The 17,439-nt window shown below is 39.0% G+C and overlaps 1 protein-coding gene across 2 annotated transcripts in view; it reads left to right on the top strand.

Moving 5' to 3' along the window:
- The window catches only part of gsk3ba (glycogen synthase kinase 3 beta, genome duplicate a), a 53,267-nt gene extending 37,174 nt beyond the window's left edge, over positions 1 to 16,093 (top strand). The window contains exons 5-11 of one of the 2 annotated variants that reach the window (XM_037687026.1): positions 978 to 1,108; positions 3,140 to 3,246; positions 3,428 to 3,525; positions 3,622 to 3,729; positions 8,371 to 8,557; positions 12,567 to 12,665; positions 14,074 to 16,093. In XM_037687026.1, coding sequence (XP_037542954.1) covers positions 978 to 1,108; positions 3,140 to 3,246; positions 3,428 to 3,525; positions 3,622 to 3,729; positions 8,371 to 8,557; positions 12,567 to 12,665; positions 14,074 to 14,144 — 801 coding nt within the window. In that variant the 3' untranslated portion in view covers positions 14,145 to 16,093. The remainder of the gene's footprint in view (positions 1 to 977; positions 1,109 to 3,139; positions 3,247 to 3,427; positions 3,526 to 3,621; positions 3,730 to 8,370; positions 8,558 to 12,566; positions 12,666 to 14,073) is intronic. The other variant, XM_037687027.1, reaches the window with a different exon arrangement.
- Positions 16,094 to 17,439: the final 1,346 nt, after the last annotated feature.

Below are 17,439 nucleotides of genomic sequence, written 5' to 3' on the forward strand. Positions count from 1 at the left end.
TTTCTTTTTCTCGTGTTCAATCTTACTTTGAAAAACCGCGATAGAGCGAGTCAGCGTAAGTTGAACCGCAAAGTAGCGAGGGACTACTGTATGTAAAATGACTTCCTAAAACTAAATTTACTGTAATTACAGAAAAGGAATAAAAATGTTAATCCCTGTTGATCAGGGGGGTTGTTCTGCATTAATGATTCAAGATTTACTTTTCTGACTTTACCTTTAAAAAAATGTTTTGTTAAATGTTTGTGTCAATAAAATATTGCCTGTAACACAAATTTAAAAATGAATATAAAAAAATAAGAACGAATGTGAGTCCTATTTTTATTTTTGCTTCTTTTATTTGATTGCTGTGACAGCAGTTGCTTTGTTTTAAATTATGTTAAATTTATTAAATTATTATTGATATTGTTTATCTTATTTCTTTATACGTTGTATTGTTTATTAACATTTAGGAACTTTTGTGTGAAATCTTTTTATCTGTTGCTGCTGTTACACTTGAATTTCCCATCCGTTGGACAATAAAGGCTGTTTCTATTCTATTCTATTATAAAATACAGCCCACCGATTTAAAACAAATGACTTTTGCAAGAGTAGAATGACCTAAATTGAAATGAAAAGCTGAACAGCACAAATGTGTTCTGTTTTTAACTCACTGATTTGTTTGAAACATGCAAGTGTTGCAGTTTGCATAAGAAAACGTATCTGTTGGTGTTTGTGTCTGTCCTCGTGCACAGTTTTCCAAAACGTCTCGTCTGGGACTGAGTCAGAAGGCAGATGTTGCTGTTTCATTTATAACACTGCACAACCTGCGTAACAAGGGTCAAGATAACAAAAAAGTCTTCTAAACATGCTAAAAATGTCATTTAATTCTGACCAGGCTGAAACGGGTCGTTGACCGCATGTTTCCATAATAAACCTTTTCATGAGCATGTGCTTGCCTGTTTCATTGCAGTGACATGTCTTTGTGTGTCCCTGTGTAGTTGTACATGTACCAGCTGTTCAGGAGCCTGGCGTACATCCACTCGTTTGGGATCTGCCATCGGGACATCAAACCCCAGAATCTGCTGCTCGATCCAGAGACGGCAGTGCTGAAGCTCTGCGACTTTGGCAGGTGAGGAACCGTTGTGCACATGTTGTCACTTTGGTCAGACTGACATAGACTAATAGATGCAGTAGAAAAGTGGTTCCCAAAGTTGGACCTGGGAAACACCCGAGTTGGGATTGTATCTATAAACAGATAAAAGCAGTTAGACAGTGTTGTGGTCGCTGAGAGAAGACGTGTGGTCAACTTCAAACATTCAACACTTTTCTTAGAGTTGGAACCTGCAGGGACATTTTTTAAATAACTTATTTTCCTGATGACGACACAACCTCATTGTGTGCCATTGGTTCAATGGCACTAAATCTGTAAATCTGTCACCATCCAAATATTGTTAATCAGGAACCTCAACTGGTCATGGCTCATTTGTTTAAGACAATATCTTAACCTGGCAGTGAACAATGCCATTAAAAACGAAAAAGCAAATAATGGATGAACAGCCACTCAGTTGAAAAAAAAAAATATATATATATATATATATATATATATATTAGGCATTGTTTGCTAAAACTGAGTGATAAAGTGGATTTCACAGAGTGTAGCTATTAAATTGTATTCAGATTTTGATTTGAATTGTATATTTATTTACAGGTCAAAACTGTTGAAAGGAAAAATCAGCTAGTTAAAATTAAGCTAACAATAAAAGTTTTTAAAAAGCAAATATTAATGGACATCTGTCACTGTTGGTTAAGATATGTTCAATCACCCAAACCTGAAAAGTTTGAGAACCACTGTTGTAACAAGTAGAAGATTGTATTCACAGCTTAGTAATTTTAGCATGTTCACTTGAAACACAAAAACTAATATCTTAATAAGAGCCATGATCAATCCGTCAGCATCTGCAAGATTATTATTATTATTTTTATTAATTTTGTTTTGATTTTTTGCCACTGTAACTACACAAAGTCTACAAGTTTCTGAGTTACTGTGCCAATGAATAAGAATAGAAACCCTAGTTAAATTTTTATGTTGGAAATAAACATTTTTTTATTTGCATACAGCCTTATGTTATTTGTATATCATGTATGAAAATACAGAGCAGGAGGTTTAAATAATCACAGAGCCAGCTGGGCATTTGTCTGGGAAGTACGAATGGTGTGAGACGCTCTAAACTACAAAGCTGTAGTTGCTCAGCTGAGTCTGCAGCGCTGGCTTGTTGTGTTCAAACACACCGATCTGAGACGGTACTGTTGGGTCGGTGTGAATTGCCATAAAATAATGACAACCGCTATTAAAGGAGGTGTTTAGTTAAGTCAATGAGGCACAATCCGTCTGCAGTAAAAGGCCTTTACATTGAAAATGAGCTTTCTTCCAAAAAACATGTACGGGTAGTTTATTTCTTCCCAAGAGTTTGTGCCAAAGGCTGAGACTTTTAAGTTATTCCAAAGTCACATAAAGATAATAAAACTTGATAAAGCACATCAGAAAAGGGACATTTTATCTTTTGATTTTACAATATAACAAATCGTAAAACTAATCTGTTCATATTTAGTTATTTTTCACTTTCCTTTATTGGCAACAACGTTCAAGTTCTTTATTGTCATTCGCATCACATGTGGTACATGAGGTGGAACAAAATTGTGTACTCAGTCCCAGTTACACCCAAAAATAGCAAAAATATAAAGTATAAAAATAAACAGTAAATAAGGATCTAAGATATACACTTAAGATATGCTAAACCAACGCTAAACGATTGAAGAACATTAATAGTGTTAAACAATATGTTGTATTAAACAGCAGCCTGAACATGAGTCTGTTTGTGAGCAGATGGGTATGAATGAATACAGCAGCATGAGATAATCAGCATCATGGCTGATCCAGATACACAAGAAAGTGTCCTATTAGAAGGACTGAATTATTATTTTTGTGTTTTGCTAACTGGATTCAGAATATGTTTGTACAAACTAGTTTTAGTTACAACCTTGAAGATGGAGCCCGTTCCTCTTCATTAAATCACACATTTTACTTTAAGTTCCGTAGGTTTGTTATTAATTTGATTATTTTGAAGTAAACAGACTGATGGTGGTTGATGTCTGTGTGCAGTGCCAAGCAGCTGGTCCGTGGGGAGCCTAACGTGTCCTACATCTGCTCTCGCTACTATCGGGCTCCTGAGCTCATCTTTGGGGCCACTGACTACACCTCCAGCATAGGTAGGCCACCCACAGGTGTCACGGTCAAGACTCCCCTGTATGTGAATGAAACCCGTGCTGACAAAAGAAACGGAGCATTAGATGTTTTGCGTCATTGTTGCAGGATGGCACGACTGGTGTGTGTGTTCAGTTTCTGGCGTCTAACTTGTTTTTCCTCTTGGTGACGTGCCTCCCTCTGCAGATGTGTGGTCAGCTGGCTGCGTACTCGCAGAGCTGTTGCTAGGACAACCAATCTTCCCTGGCGACAGTGGTGTGGATCAGTTGGTTGAAATTATTAAGGTAATTACCAGACTTGACTTGCTCAGCCTGTTTATTTACTGTATATTTCCAAGTGTAAGAAAATAACGAGGCTGATGATTCTACTTGTTCTCTCAGGTTCTCGGTACTCCGACCCGAGAGCAAATCCGTGAGATGAACCCCAACTACACTGAGTTCAAATTCCCCCAGATTAAGGCACATCCCTGGACTAAGGTGAGTCAACAGGTACAAGATCAATTTTACTTTAAAATTCAACTACTGATTTGTCCCCTTCCTGTTTTCCCATCATGCTGTCCAGCCTAATCATCTCCCTCCAGCAGAGCTGCATGTAAATGTATTAGCTTCACTTCTGCTCTGCTCTTCCCTGGCTCTGTGAACTATGAGTTTTGTCAACACTTTCTTTAGTGATCTTAATTCATCTAATGCATGCTACCCTGGACATCTTTGTCCTCCATGTAATATCACTGCTTTTAAATCATCTTGCTGTCTTTATTTAAACGTAAACCCTACATGTGCAGAATTTTGACACCACTCGTCAAAAAGTCACCTGGCTTCTCATTTCTTTACACTTTTTGTCCAAACAGTTATTCTTGTGATCTTTTAGGTTGGTCTTGATAAATAGTTCTTCAGGCTTTCTGAAGATCTTTTAAAGTTTTTCGTAGTATTTTAGATGCCTTTTTAAAAACTTGTTTTCAGTCCACTCGGTTTATTTAAAAAAAAAAAAGGCCTATCGTTCCGTGAAGGAGTGGATATCGCCCACCGCCTTTGCTGCCAGAGTTTTAAGTTATGATCATATTGTTACAGGAAGGAACAAAAAGTTAGTTTTATAAATAGCTTTATTCTCATGTAACAAAGTTAAGTCAGGTCCTCTGGACGGATTAAAAGAAAAAAAACTTATTGAAAAATTTTGTCTTTAATCCAAAAGACTTCATCAGTCTTCGTCAGGCTTTATTATCAGTTTTATGTAAATCTTATGTGACATCTTGCAATATGTGCTTGCTCTCAGAGTATGCATTGAGGACGACCCTCAGCTACTACCAGACTAAATCTCTGCTCAGTATCTGTAAAACTGATATTGATGGACATCTAAAGTTTACTTTCTGAGATTTTCTTAAACTTGTCCTAAGTTGACTCCAGTAAATAATGGCAAAGTTTTAAAAGCAAGTATTAGTATATATACACTCTGTCCACTGCACTTTTTCTGTATTGTTAGCAAAATATCTTATGACCCACATGGGCAAAAACATGATCACCTTTTCTCTTTTGGTGACAGGTGGTGTATAACACCGTCTGTTCATATACAACATAGCAAAGATCCACTTGCTCCTTCCTAATTCTGTAATTAAAAGACCATCACAAAAACATTTTTAAGAATAACATTTGGCAGATATAAGAGTATTTTTGCACCAATTCCTGATACATTTACAAAAAAAATATGAGTCGATGATCAACTGAAGTATGATCATTTTTCGGCCCTGTATCGTGTTTTTCTTTTCTTTTGGTTTTCCAGGTACTATTCAGGTAAAGGTAGTTTTATAGACTTGACTCATCTTTTTTTTGTCCTCCATTTGGTCTCTTTCGTACTCACTGCTGAGATATGCAAAATTAAAGAGAAATAAAATGGTGCAAAAGTGCAGCATTAAAACTGTTGATGCAAAACGCAAATTTTATGTTTGGAAAACCTCTTATTTTTGGTTTGGAAATAAATTAGGTCTGTGTCAAAGTCCACACGTTTTTTAAAAAAAAGCATACATTTACAATATAGTTTATTGTGCAGAAACACAGTTTTAATTTTAAGAACAGTTAAGAACTGATTGTTTTGCACATCTCTTAATTGGCTTATCTAACAAAGGAAAATAGGGGAAAAGATGCTTTTAAAAATGGTTAGATTGTATGTACTGGACTGAAAATGAGTGGGGAAAAAGAAAAAGTTTGAAAAACCTTCTTAAATCCTGAGCTTTAAATCCTGTTTTTAAGCAGATGATAAAGAGATGAGGTTGAAGACTTTTTCACAGTGGTGTCATGTTAATGTCAAAAAGCTCCTGCCACAAGAAGGTTGAATATTTCACGTCTGACTGGTTGAACAGCAAAATTACTTGATTGTGAAAACATTTTTTATTCAACTAATTGAAATTGGGTTGGTTCATGGAAGATTTTGACCTGGTCATTTATAATTATTTAATTTTTTATAATTATATTTATATTTAAGTAATATTGAAAGCATGTTTGTGTTGAGGAGCTCTTTGACAAAAATGATTTGTGTGTGTTTGTTGTGTGTCCTCTTAGTAACAGCATAGTCTATTTTCCTTGAAAAGGTATTCTAATACTTATATTGACATGAAAATCTGCATCATGTTACATGTTTTAAAGAAAAAAGAAACCGCTTTATTTAAAATAAAATCATCCGACCAGCAGGTAGTGTCACCACTGCCTGTTTTGTCATGCTGTGGCTGCTCTACGTAGCTGCACTTAGTTCACTGCGGCCAACAACCCCGATTCTGAAAAAAATAATGTTGTGTAAAGTTCAAATAAAAACGGAATACAGTCATTTGCAAATCTCATAAATTCACATTTGATTTACAACTCAGTTCTGTTTATATAGCACCAAGTCGCAACAGAAGTTGTCTCAGGGCCATTTACAGGAACATTCACAGACATACAAAAACCAATTGGTAAAAGTTCTCTATCTAAGGAAGCGACTTGTTGAATCTTCAACTCGTCCCAGTCTCCCATCCTGAGCAAGCACAGTGGCAACAGTGGAAAGGAAAAACTCCCTTTTAACAGGAAGAAACCTCCAGCAGAACCAGGCTCAGGACAAGCGGCCATCTGCTTCAACCTGCTGGGTTTGAGAGGAACAGAAAGAAGAGGCAAACAAACAGAATGACAGGTCCAGGTGTACCTGAAAGTAGGGCTGGGCGATATGGCCTAAAATCAATATCACAATATATTGAGCAGTTCATCTCGATAACGATAAATGGACGATAACTGCAACCCCCCTCCCCCACAACTGAACACATTTAGAAGAATAAAATAACTTTCCTGTAAACACAAAGTATTAAAAACACAATCTCTTATAAATGAAATGGTCACATTTGAGTTGTCAAGTATTCCCTTGTAAATAAAACTAAATAATAAAAGAATAAATTTCACATTTGCCATTTGGAAAAGTAAACAATGAGTTGTGCAAATGTAATGTCATGTGCAAAGGCATAGTTTACTCTTGGCTTTTTTTTGTTCAGTATCGTCTTTGCTGAACGCAAAATGTTGCCAGATGACTGGTGACACATTTTTTTGTAAATTAGCTGCTCCTCTTCCTCCTGGACCAGCTCTGCCGCTGCTGCTGCCGCTTCAACATTTGAAATTTCCTCCATTTTCTGAACCGCACCGTCTCTTTCATTCTTGTTACAGACTGGATAGGGTGGAGTCACGTGACTGCAGACTGCACGTAGCGCAGCATCTTAAAGGGACATGAGCATAGCTTACCTATACACAGCCAAAAGACAAAACGACTTTTATTTTAATTTTTTTGAAAACACCGAAAATACCGACATGGGCAAAATGAAGTCGATCGTTGTTATAAATTTCGGTGTCGGTTAATTTTCGGTATATTGCCCAGCCCTACTTGAAAGACAAAAACACATGTCAAGGATAGAAATAACTACAAATACAAAACGGGTTGAGTAGAGCAAGTAAAGACAGCAGCACAGTGAAGAAATGTGGTCAGTTTGTCAAGTTTGTTTTTTTTCCCCCCATTTGCATCACGTGGTACATGAGGTGGAACGAAATTGTGTACTCAAGATCATGCTGTGATGATTGATGCAGTATGTGGTTTAGCATGACCTCCCCTGAAAAACACATCTGCTAAATGGGAACGTGTTCTATAAACTTTTCTGCATTGCCTTTCCAGATCTGTAAGCTTCCCATGCCATGGGAGGCTAATGCACCCCCATACCACCAGAGAGGCAGGTTTTTATGAATTGTGCAGTAATACCAGGCCAGATGGTTCCTGTCCTCTTCTGTAAGGAGTCCTTGGTTCCCTAAATGTATTTTGTTCAGATTTTAATTTGCCTTACCACAGAACATTTCTCCACTCTGCTCAGTCTGTTTGAAATGAGCTTTGGCCCAGAAAACACGACAGCGTTCCTGGTCAGTGTCCACACATGACTTCTTCTTCTGAGGCTAAGCAACGATGTCCCGAACAGAATCAGATCTGTATTTAATGCTTCCTGAGAGTCCAAACACTTTCAGCCTGGCCCTCTGTGCACAGAAACGTCTCCAGATTCTTGTAATATCTTTGATATTATAAACAGAAGGTGATCAGATATTCAAAGTCTTGTTGAAGAACTAATTTCTAAAAATATTCCACTATTTTTAAACAGTTTTTGACAGACAGGTGAACCTCGGCCCTTTTTAACTTCTGAAAGATTCAGCCTCTCTAAAATGCTTTTGTTTATACCCAGTCCTCTCACTGATCTGTTAGCCATTCACCTAATTAGTTGCAAAATGCTGGTCCAGCTGTTTCTCCTTAGTGTTATTAACTTTTAAAGTCTTCTGGAGTATTTTGTGATGTGTTGCAGCCATAAAATTTAAAATTGCCCCTTTTTTTTAAATAAAAGCACTAAACATTTGGTACGTTTGTGTTCCATTATGAATAAAATTTGATTTAATGAGATTTACAAATGATTGAATTATGTATTTATGTTTTCCATAATAACTGACTTTTTCAGATTTGGGGTTCTATATTAAATTTATATATATGAATAGGTGTCTTTAAACATCACTGGAGTAAAGATCTAGAACAAATGTGTGTTAAACGTTCAAAATATTTTTAGTGCTTGTTGATTTTTGTCTCTAATTGGCGCTCAGGTCTTCCGGCCTCGTACGCCTCCCGAGGCCATCGCCCTGTGCTCCCGCCTGCTGGAGTACACGCCCACAGCGCGCCTCACCCCTCTAGAGGCCTGCGCACACTCATTCTTCGACGAGCTGCGTGACCCCAACGTCAAACTGCCCAACGGGAGAGAAAAACCCTCGCTTTTTAACTTCACCACCCAAGGTAGGCACCACGATGACCACATGATGCTATTTTTGTAAAAACTTCCTGTGAAGCTCATTGAATATGCATCAGGATGTTTCCTGTGAAGCTGTTGCAGCATAATCACTGGGATTACAACATCAACGTACAGCCTTAATTATTTTTACATTACTTTGTCGTATCCTTATGCCTCATCAAAGTATGACCGGCTGATTGAATTACCTCCACTCTGTCTGTAATGTTTTATAGACAGAGTGAAAACAATACAATAAAAAACAATAAAAAACAAAACAATACAAAGATGGAGTATTTTCTGTCACTTGTGCTGTAATCAGCCAACGTTCAGTAGTCTTAGTCCATCAAATCTTGACTTTGTGAAGTTGGGTCGGACTTTTAACGCAAATCATTTTTCAAGATGCCACTAAGTTTTGATTTTTGTACAGCAACGCAAATGTGACTTTTGTTGCTAACATGAACTAGCATTACTATCCCAATGCATACTCAATAATCCAGGTAGGAAAATCCAACAAAGTTAATCCAAAAAAGTTAAATCTGGTCCTCTGGACATTAAAAAAAACAAACAAAGCAAAACAACAAAGAAATCGGCTGCAGCCTTCCATCCCTCCACGACCTGTACGTCTCCAGGACTGTGAGGCGAGCAGGTCGGATCACAGATGACCCTGCTCACCCTGCACACGGACTGTTTGAACCACTCCCCTCAGGCAGGAGGCTTCGGTCCATTCGGACCAGAACCTTCCGCCATAAGAACAGTTTCTTCCCCTCTGCTGTTGGACTCCTGAACACTCATAATGCTACCTCATAATGTCTGCTTTGGTCACATTACATCTGTATTATAACTGAATACTCCATCTGTACTGTTCTCTAAGCTTTTTTATTGTTTTCTATTGTATGGGTGTACATATGGTTATGTTATGGTTTTAATTTTACGTTATTTGTGGGTGTACACAGGCTTATGTAATGTTCTCATTTTTACTTAATTTTTACTTTATTTTTACTTTATTTTACTTTACTACTATTCGCACCTTATGTCGAAGCAAATTCCTAGTTTGTGAACCTCGTTCATTGACATGGCAATAATAAACTGATTCTGATTCTGATTCTGATTCTGAAATGTAGAAACGTTTCGTCTCTCATCCGAGAGACTTCCTCAGTCTGAGGTGCTGTATTCAGCTCAGTCTCTTAAATAGCACCTTCTCAGAGTGGATCAACCAGTTTGCTGCTGACAACCAAAACCAGCTGATCATATGCTCAAGAAGGATCATCAGCCTAACAATGGATCATTAGCACACTGATGGCTGTTTACTGTTCACAGAGGGCTGAGTGATACTAGCAATCACAGCATTGTAAGAGGGGGACAGTTGAACCCGGAGGCCTCCACCCCTGTTTAATGATGGACGATTTCTTTTCACAAAGATGGCCTCCTTTACTCCTCTCTCAAACCATCGTTCCTCTCTGTCCAGGATGTGAACATCTTCATCCCTGAGTGACCGCTGGCCTGGAGATGAGTGTAGACCGCAGAGTCCTGGCCTGATGATGTTGCTCTTCTGTGAGCACAGTTCCCAGTTTTATCATCGCCTTCTTACAATGCTGTTATTGCTAGTAGCACTCAGCCATCTGTGAATAGCAAGCGGCCATCAGAGCACTAACGATCGGTCATTAGGCTCATGGTCCTCCTTTAGCATGTGATCCATTATGATACTGAGCTTGCTGCAGCTCCTCAGACTGACAGTCTTTTGAATTAAAGACAAAATGTTTCAACAAGTTTTTTATTTTTTATATTTTTGAATCTGTCCAAAGGACCTGACTTAACTTTGTTGGACTTTCATTACTGTTTTCCTGCAAAAACTCTCTTCAGAGATTTTGGAGCAGGACTTTGTATCCGTAGTTTGGTCAAACACTTGCAGTAACAGTCTGTGACCAAAAAAAACACGTTTTTTCTTATTACCAAGGACAGTTTCCTCTTGGGTTACATTATAGCTACTTCCCAGTTCCCAGATTTTATGTTCCCACATCACACTAAAGTAGTGCTAAAACATTTTGACCCTACTGATCTGTTTTCACACACATACTGTATGTTGCAGTCCTAAGGTTTTCCAAAGACGCTCCATGAACTTAGCATGTCAGACTGTAAATGTTTCCAATATTCACTCCAGACGTTCCTGGGACATTTTCTTTCAACATCCTTGTAAAATGTACAAAAGATTAGTGCGTGAGATTCTTCTAGTCATCTGTAGTATTTTAAATGAGAGTTTGGCCAAAAAACAATAATTCAATATTTTAAAGTGTTTTTAAATTCTCATTTAATCACTTTAATTATTCAACACCGTTATGTAATCCAGTGGTAAAGTGAGTCAGACATTAAGCCAGACTCTTCCCTCACTGCAATACAAATCCAACAAACTGCACATCTGTTCTCTCACATACCACAACAGAAGAAGTCCAGCTGCAGAAGATGCAGTTTAACACATGCAAGTGTCCCCTGACCAGTCATCCCATTACATTCAAGAACCATTTGATTAAGAAGAGAGCAGTTAATCACAATCAAAGACGCAAAACCAATTAAATCTTGTCAAGTAAATCATGTTGCACTGAGACTAGGTCTTAAACAGACTTCTCGAGTAATCTACGCATCGACTCCTAGAACATCTATCAAGGTTTTTTTAATGTCACGTCGAGTATTCATGGTGATGTCGTTACGTCGCCGTTACGTCATTGCGTCATGTGATCCGCACCGGGCGCGGGTTACAAAATGGATTCCTCCCAGTAGATGGACTGAGCGGAGCAGGCCCAGTCTTGGCAAACATGTAGAAATGCATCAATAGTCTGGAAATATTTCACTAAATATGAATCTTCTGGTTCAACTACCGTAAGGAAACAGAAAATGAATCAACTTCCTGACTGTTTGGAGCTTGTGAGAACCGGTGTTACACCATATTTGGAGACCAACGTATATTGTGACCGTAGGGGGCGGTGTTGCATGCACTGTTGCAGGTCACAGAGTATGGTGTAACACCGGGTCCAATGACTGAACCAGAACCATCTTCCTCTGACCTTGTTTCACAAACAAAAAGCAAAAAATATTAATCTCTAAACCTATAAAACACCTATAAACCTATTAATCTCCAAAACTAAACCTAATGCGCACCACAGCTGGCGGTGGTGCGGGGTTGTCGTCCGCCCCACAGTTTTTATTTTCGTTTTTGACGTGCTGCATGTTTCTTCACTTTTGCAGCTTAATAATAAAAACTAATAGTTTAGTTTTTCCTGTGACTTATTTGCTGTATGATAAATGGTAGGAGCATAATATTACTCCCAATGTTTTGTTGGTCTTTTTTTTGTTGTAAATAATGACCTTTTTTGCGGTTTTATTTATTTATTTTTGCATCTTTAGATCCTATGATGTCATCAAGTACTCGAGTTCTACTTGAGTTTTATTATGTTAATGTCGAGTTTAAAAATTATGTAGTCATTCAACCCTTAACTGAGACCACAGTCATTATAGGTTACTGAGGTTTAAAATAAATGTATTATATTGAGCTTAATTAAAAAATAACATTAATGAAAAACTGTGTTAAAGCACAGTAGATGATATCCTGATGCATGATCATCACAGCATCATCACAGTAGATGATGCATTTAAAGAAGCTGGATGAAGCTAAACTTCTGGTGAATTAGATGTAAATTGCAACAAAAAAAAAATAGTTGTTAAAGTTTATACAGTACTTGATATTTGTGATGTATGTATTTTTGGTATCGCACAAGAGAAAACTATATCTCAAATATACTGAATATATCATCCAGCCCTAACTTAAAGAATTGTTCTTTTAATGTAAAATTATGCCCTATAGCTATTTTAAATGCCTTTTATTGCAATACATTCTATACCATTGTTACTGCAGTCGACATCTGTTTTTATATGTTTCTTTTGAAAGCAAATCATTTCTTTCTCCAGGGTTTAGAGTTGCTTTGCAACAACATGACCTTATAACTTATGTTTATAATCTTTCAGAGCTATCTAGTAATCCCTCTTTGGCCTCCATACTCATCCCAGCCCACGCCCGCAACCAGGCTGCCGCCTCTACACCAACCAACCCATCCGCCACTACAGGTAACTGCAAAGTCTTCTAAAAAAGAGTAGAACCTCCACAGTTACCATCCCATAGTTATTTATAGTGTATTTCATAACTTGGGTAGGCAGCACGGTGGCGCAACTGGTAGAGCTGCTGCCTCTCAGCGAACAGGTCCCTGGTTCAAACCCCGGTCCAGGGGCCTTCTGGGTGGAGTTTGCATGTTCTCTCCGTGCATGCGTGGGTTTTCTCCGGGTACTCCGGTTTCCTCCCACAGACCAAAAACATGCATGTTAGGCTGATTGGTAACTCTAAGTTGTCCCTAGGTGTGAGTGAGAGAGCGAATGGTTGTTTGTCTCGTTTGTCTCTATGTGTCCCTGTGATGGACTTGCGACCCGTCCAGGGTGTACCCCGCCCCTCGCACAGTGATTGCTGGACATGGGCACCAGCGACCCCCGTGACCCAAAATGGAATAAACGGGTAAAGAAAATGGATGGATGGATAACTTGGGTGGAGAAAAATAATTATTTTTAGTTCCAAGTTGATTTTTAAGGTGAAACTATACAGATGTTAACTAAAAGCTCTATGAACTCTTTATTATAAGTTGTTTGCTTTGTCCACACAGTTGATTATGATCCGGTCTCACACATTTATGCTTTATTTATTTAATGGCAACTAAAAACTAATTTTCTTATCACAAAAATTTTTTTATAGTTTGTTTATTTAAAACTACCGTAGTTTTCGCTGTATAAGTCACAACCGTTTTGCATAAATTAGCATGCCCTGCGACTTACACAACGAAGCAACTTATTTTCGTTTTTTTTCCCCCATATTTATATTTATAACCCAATTTTTTACTGAGAGCTGACTATTTCATTCATTTTGACATGGAACATATTGAAAACTACCATTTTCGGCCACTAGAGTGCGCCTGAGTTTTATGGCAAGCCAAATGTCTCATTAATAAGTAAAAGTGGCTATTAATGAGACACTTGGCTTGCCATACCAAGCCACCTTCGTCTCGCTCTGGAACTCCTGGAGCAAACGTCAAATCAGCTGCATTTCACTGCGCCGCCCAGGTGAAATGCAGCTGATTTGACCTTTAAAGTGCATTTATTAAAGAAAAGTTCAACTGAGACACACCTTTGCTATAAGTTCAAGCAAACAAATTGTTTTTAAGTGTTAATCTTGTTAAATTCTTGTTAAAGTCCTCCCGTGCACACTCCCGCAGCCGCCATTTGTCAGCCAATCAATTTTTGGCACAACACCAGCCCACATTTCCAGTTGGTCAGCAGTGACGCATAATAGATGCAACTTTGTACGGCAAAGCGACATATTTATGTTTATTCCCCACTTTATTAGACATAACTGGACTGATGCGACTTATACGGCGGTGCGACGTGTACGGGGCAATTACAGTAACGCTGATGTTTTGTTTTCTGTTCACAGATGGCAGCAGCACAGAGCGAGGTCCCATCACCACCACCGCCTCTGCCTCGGCCTCTAACTCCACCTCCTGAGCCTGCAGAGCACCCTGCCCCGCCCCGGTCTCAGCCCCGGCCCACAGCCTCTCCATTGCCCTGGCCAGGGTGGGGGAGCGCCGATCAGCTCTGCTCCTGCCCCGCTCTCCTCCCTGGCAGCGGCGCAGCGATGCTGAGGCAGCCCGGGTTCAACAGCTAAACAACAGCCCCCTCCTAGAAACGACCACAAACACAAGCATCTCTGACTTCCGTCGCCGACCCCTCGGCCGGCCTCCTCGTCCAGCTGTTCGAGCTCCTCTCCATCCTCCGTCAATAACACCTCGAAGCGAAGCGCAGGGCTGGAGTGTTGCTGACTGTACTATTGATGAAAGTAGACTACATGTAAACACGTTGTTTGTAAGAGGACGAGCTAGAAAAGTCCTTCGCTGTCCCCCTCATCATCGTACCATTTCTCTGCATCCCTAAGCCCCCTCCCCTCCTCATTTGGCTCCTTCTGTAGTGCATGACCCGAGTACGGTAGGATCGATTCATTGGGGGGGTGTCGCACCTTCACAAGTCCACTTCCGCAGACAAGGCATGAGGCTCCCGCACGCATAAACACACACACTCGGACACGCGCACATCCTCTCACACACACCGAGGCATGATGATGTATGCAGAAAGCATCACTTTGTGACAGGGCGTGTGGTGTGGGTTATATTTGAACAGTTTATTTTCTTGTCCCGGGGTTGTTTTAGCGGCAGGCGAGCTGTTTTACTCCAACAGTTTTATTTTATTTTGTACTCCTGGGCAGATGTTTGTTTTTGGGTGTGCGATGGATGTGACGTGTATCTGGTCCCGTGTGCTTGTATAATATATACATACAGTACAAACACGCGTACCTACACATTTTATATATTACTTTTCTTTCTGTATAAAAAGTATATATAGATATATGTATATTATTCTACAGTGGTTCAGAAATCATTTAAGGTGAGCTCATATCCTGTAGAGCTGTGGCAATATTTGCTGCTGCCTAAAGATAACAGATTTCGATAAGCTTGTGTTTATTTTTGTTGTTCTTGCTGGAGTGTTGATAGATTCCAGCAGCCACTTCCTCCTCCTGCGTAGATGGATTTAGAGTGCCGCTCTATTCCTTTTTGCCTTGGACTCTGTGTATTATTGCGTCTGTGACGGTGCAGCGTCTCAACAAACTCCTGTTTGCCTCCTCATGAAGACTTTCAATGATCACGCTTTGTTTTATTTTTCTTGTTCTGGCTTCTTAAGAAGCCCCAGCGGTGGCGGTCTCTGATGCACCCCAGGCTGTTCTTGTGGTGCGACTGCCGACTGAAAGTGTTTGCCGCGCGTTACTCTCTCTTCCACCTGCAGCACGTAGATCCGCTCGGTACAGGCTGACAATTACAGAAAACACTACAGTTTAAAAAGAAGAAGAAGAAAAAAGAAACTGAATTTGTAAATACAGTATAAATGCTCTTCACCAAAACTCTGACTTGTATGTCTTGTATGTTATTCTGTTATGTTGATTTTTTTTCCACGTTGTGTTTAAGGTATGTATATATACGCAGACCCGTGTACTGTTTATGAGCAAAAACACAAAGAAAAGTGGGGAGAGATTTGAAAAAGAGGAAAAAATAAATAAGAGAATCAGGGTAAAACTGATGTTTATGGATACTGTAGATGATGATGATGATCAGCTTTATCCAGCCATATGTTCAATCTTACCTGTACAGTACAATAGATGACACAGCTGTATTATTGTAACAAGAACTTGTCATGTATAGTGTAACTATAGTTTGGAGTGCCTTTGCTTTCATACACCTTCGCTTTGTCTCCACCCCGCCTCCCCCTTGGCCATCAACCACCACTCAGTGTTGTGACTCCCCCCTTGGTGCTGTTGAATGTCCTGCTACACAAACGCCCCCTCCACCCTCAGCATTTCCTCACTTTCCATTGCACAGTTAACGTCTTACACAGATGTAGGTAATTCTACCAACAGTTCTCCTTAACTGACAGGTGTTTATTTTGATGGATGTTTTATTTTGGGCACCACGGTCCTGTTTGGGCTGAAGTGGGTCGTTCTAGAGGTGGAGGCTCTGTTTTTTAAGGCCTGGTTTACTGTACATATACAGTACAGTAGAGATTCTGTATCACTCACAGTGTTGGTTCTGTTTCCAAAGCCAAACTTTAATGTCATTGTGATGAGCCATTTTCAGAGGCAATAGCTCCTTTTCTCTTCTGTTTGGGTATTTTGTTGTCTCTCTCCTCTGGCTTGTTCACCCCCTGTGGAAGGGATGGTGTAATTCAGTAGCACCCCGGGGTCGAGTCATGTAGCCTTTTCTCTGTCTCCTGCTTGCTGTAAACTGACGTTCATGAACGTGTTGCTACCCTCTACAACAAGGTTTGACCACTTTAACCTAAACTTTAACATCCAGTTAAATAAAATAAAAAAAAAACACCTGAACGGTTACCAAAAGAAAAGAAGTATAGATACTAGTATTATATACTAGCATATATACTTGTAAAACATGCTATAACTGGGTATACCTGGGTTAAAGAAAACATAACAAAAAAAAGTTAAATACTACAAAAAACATCCTGTATAAGAGTACTACTACTTGAATGCTTCTGTTTGTGACTGAAATGTTTATTTCTTTTATTTTGTTTCTTTTTGTTTCTTTCGTTATGTGAAGGTATGCTAAATGTGCGCCTCTGTAAATATTCCCTCTGCGTGCTCCGAGGAATAGTTCCCTGGTACTGTAATTTGCATTAAATAAAGAGTAGGATAGCCTGGAAACGATCAAGAAGTTTTTCTGCCTGGTCTTTGGGAGCTGCTATTTTGATATGTTTTGCATATTTTTCCCCATAATTTGCAAAAAAAAAAACAACTGCATGCATACATAAACTGAGTAAAAATGTAGTCATCAGAAGCTTCAAAGTTCTAGGAGTTTTGTATGTTAAAAAAAAGAGATGTTAAATGTTATGCTGAATTTTATAGGGAGCCAATAAAGTGAAGCTAAAATTGGAAAAATATGATCTTTGATCTGTGATTTAACCCTCTCGCAGCAGCATTTTTGAAAAGCTGATGGCTTTTAGTGATACATAAATACAAGGACTAGTTCCTTGTACCACTCTGGAACAAGATGATTTTAATTTTAACAATTGAATTGTCAAAAGAGGTGATCTTAGAAATTAGTTTTAAATGGGAGTTGACATGTCCTGGTCAAACTAACTCCAAGGTTATTGTTTTTTATTATTAATTTTGGAGGCCAGTTTAATGCCATTAAGGATAATCAGTTAACTAGATGGTGTATTTCCAGGAAGCTCCGGCAGCAAT

Source organism: Nematolebias whitei, chromosome 13 (genome assembly GCF_014905685.2).
Source record: "Nematolebias whitei isolate Nwh7 chromosome 13, NemWhi1, whole genome shotgun sequence".
Taxonomy (NCBI): domain Eukaryota; kingdom Metazoa; phylum Chordata; class Actinopteri; order Cyprinodontiformes; family Rivulidae; genus Nematolebias; species Nematolebias whitei.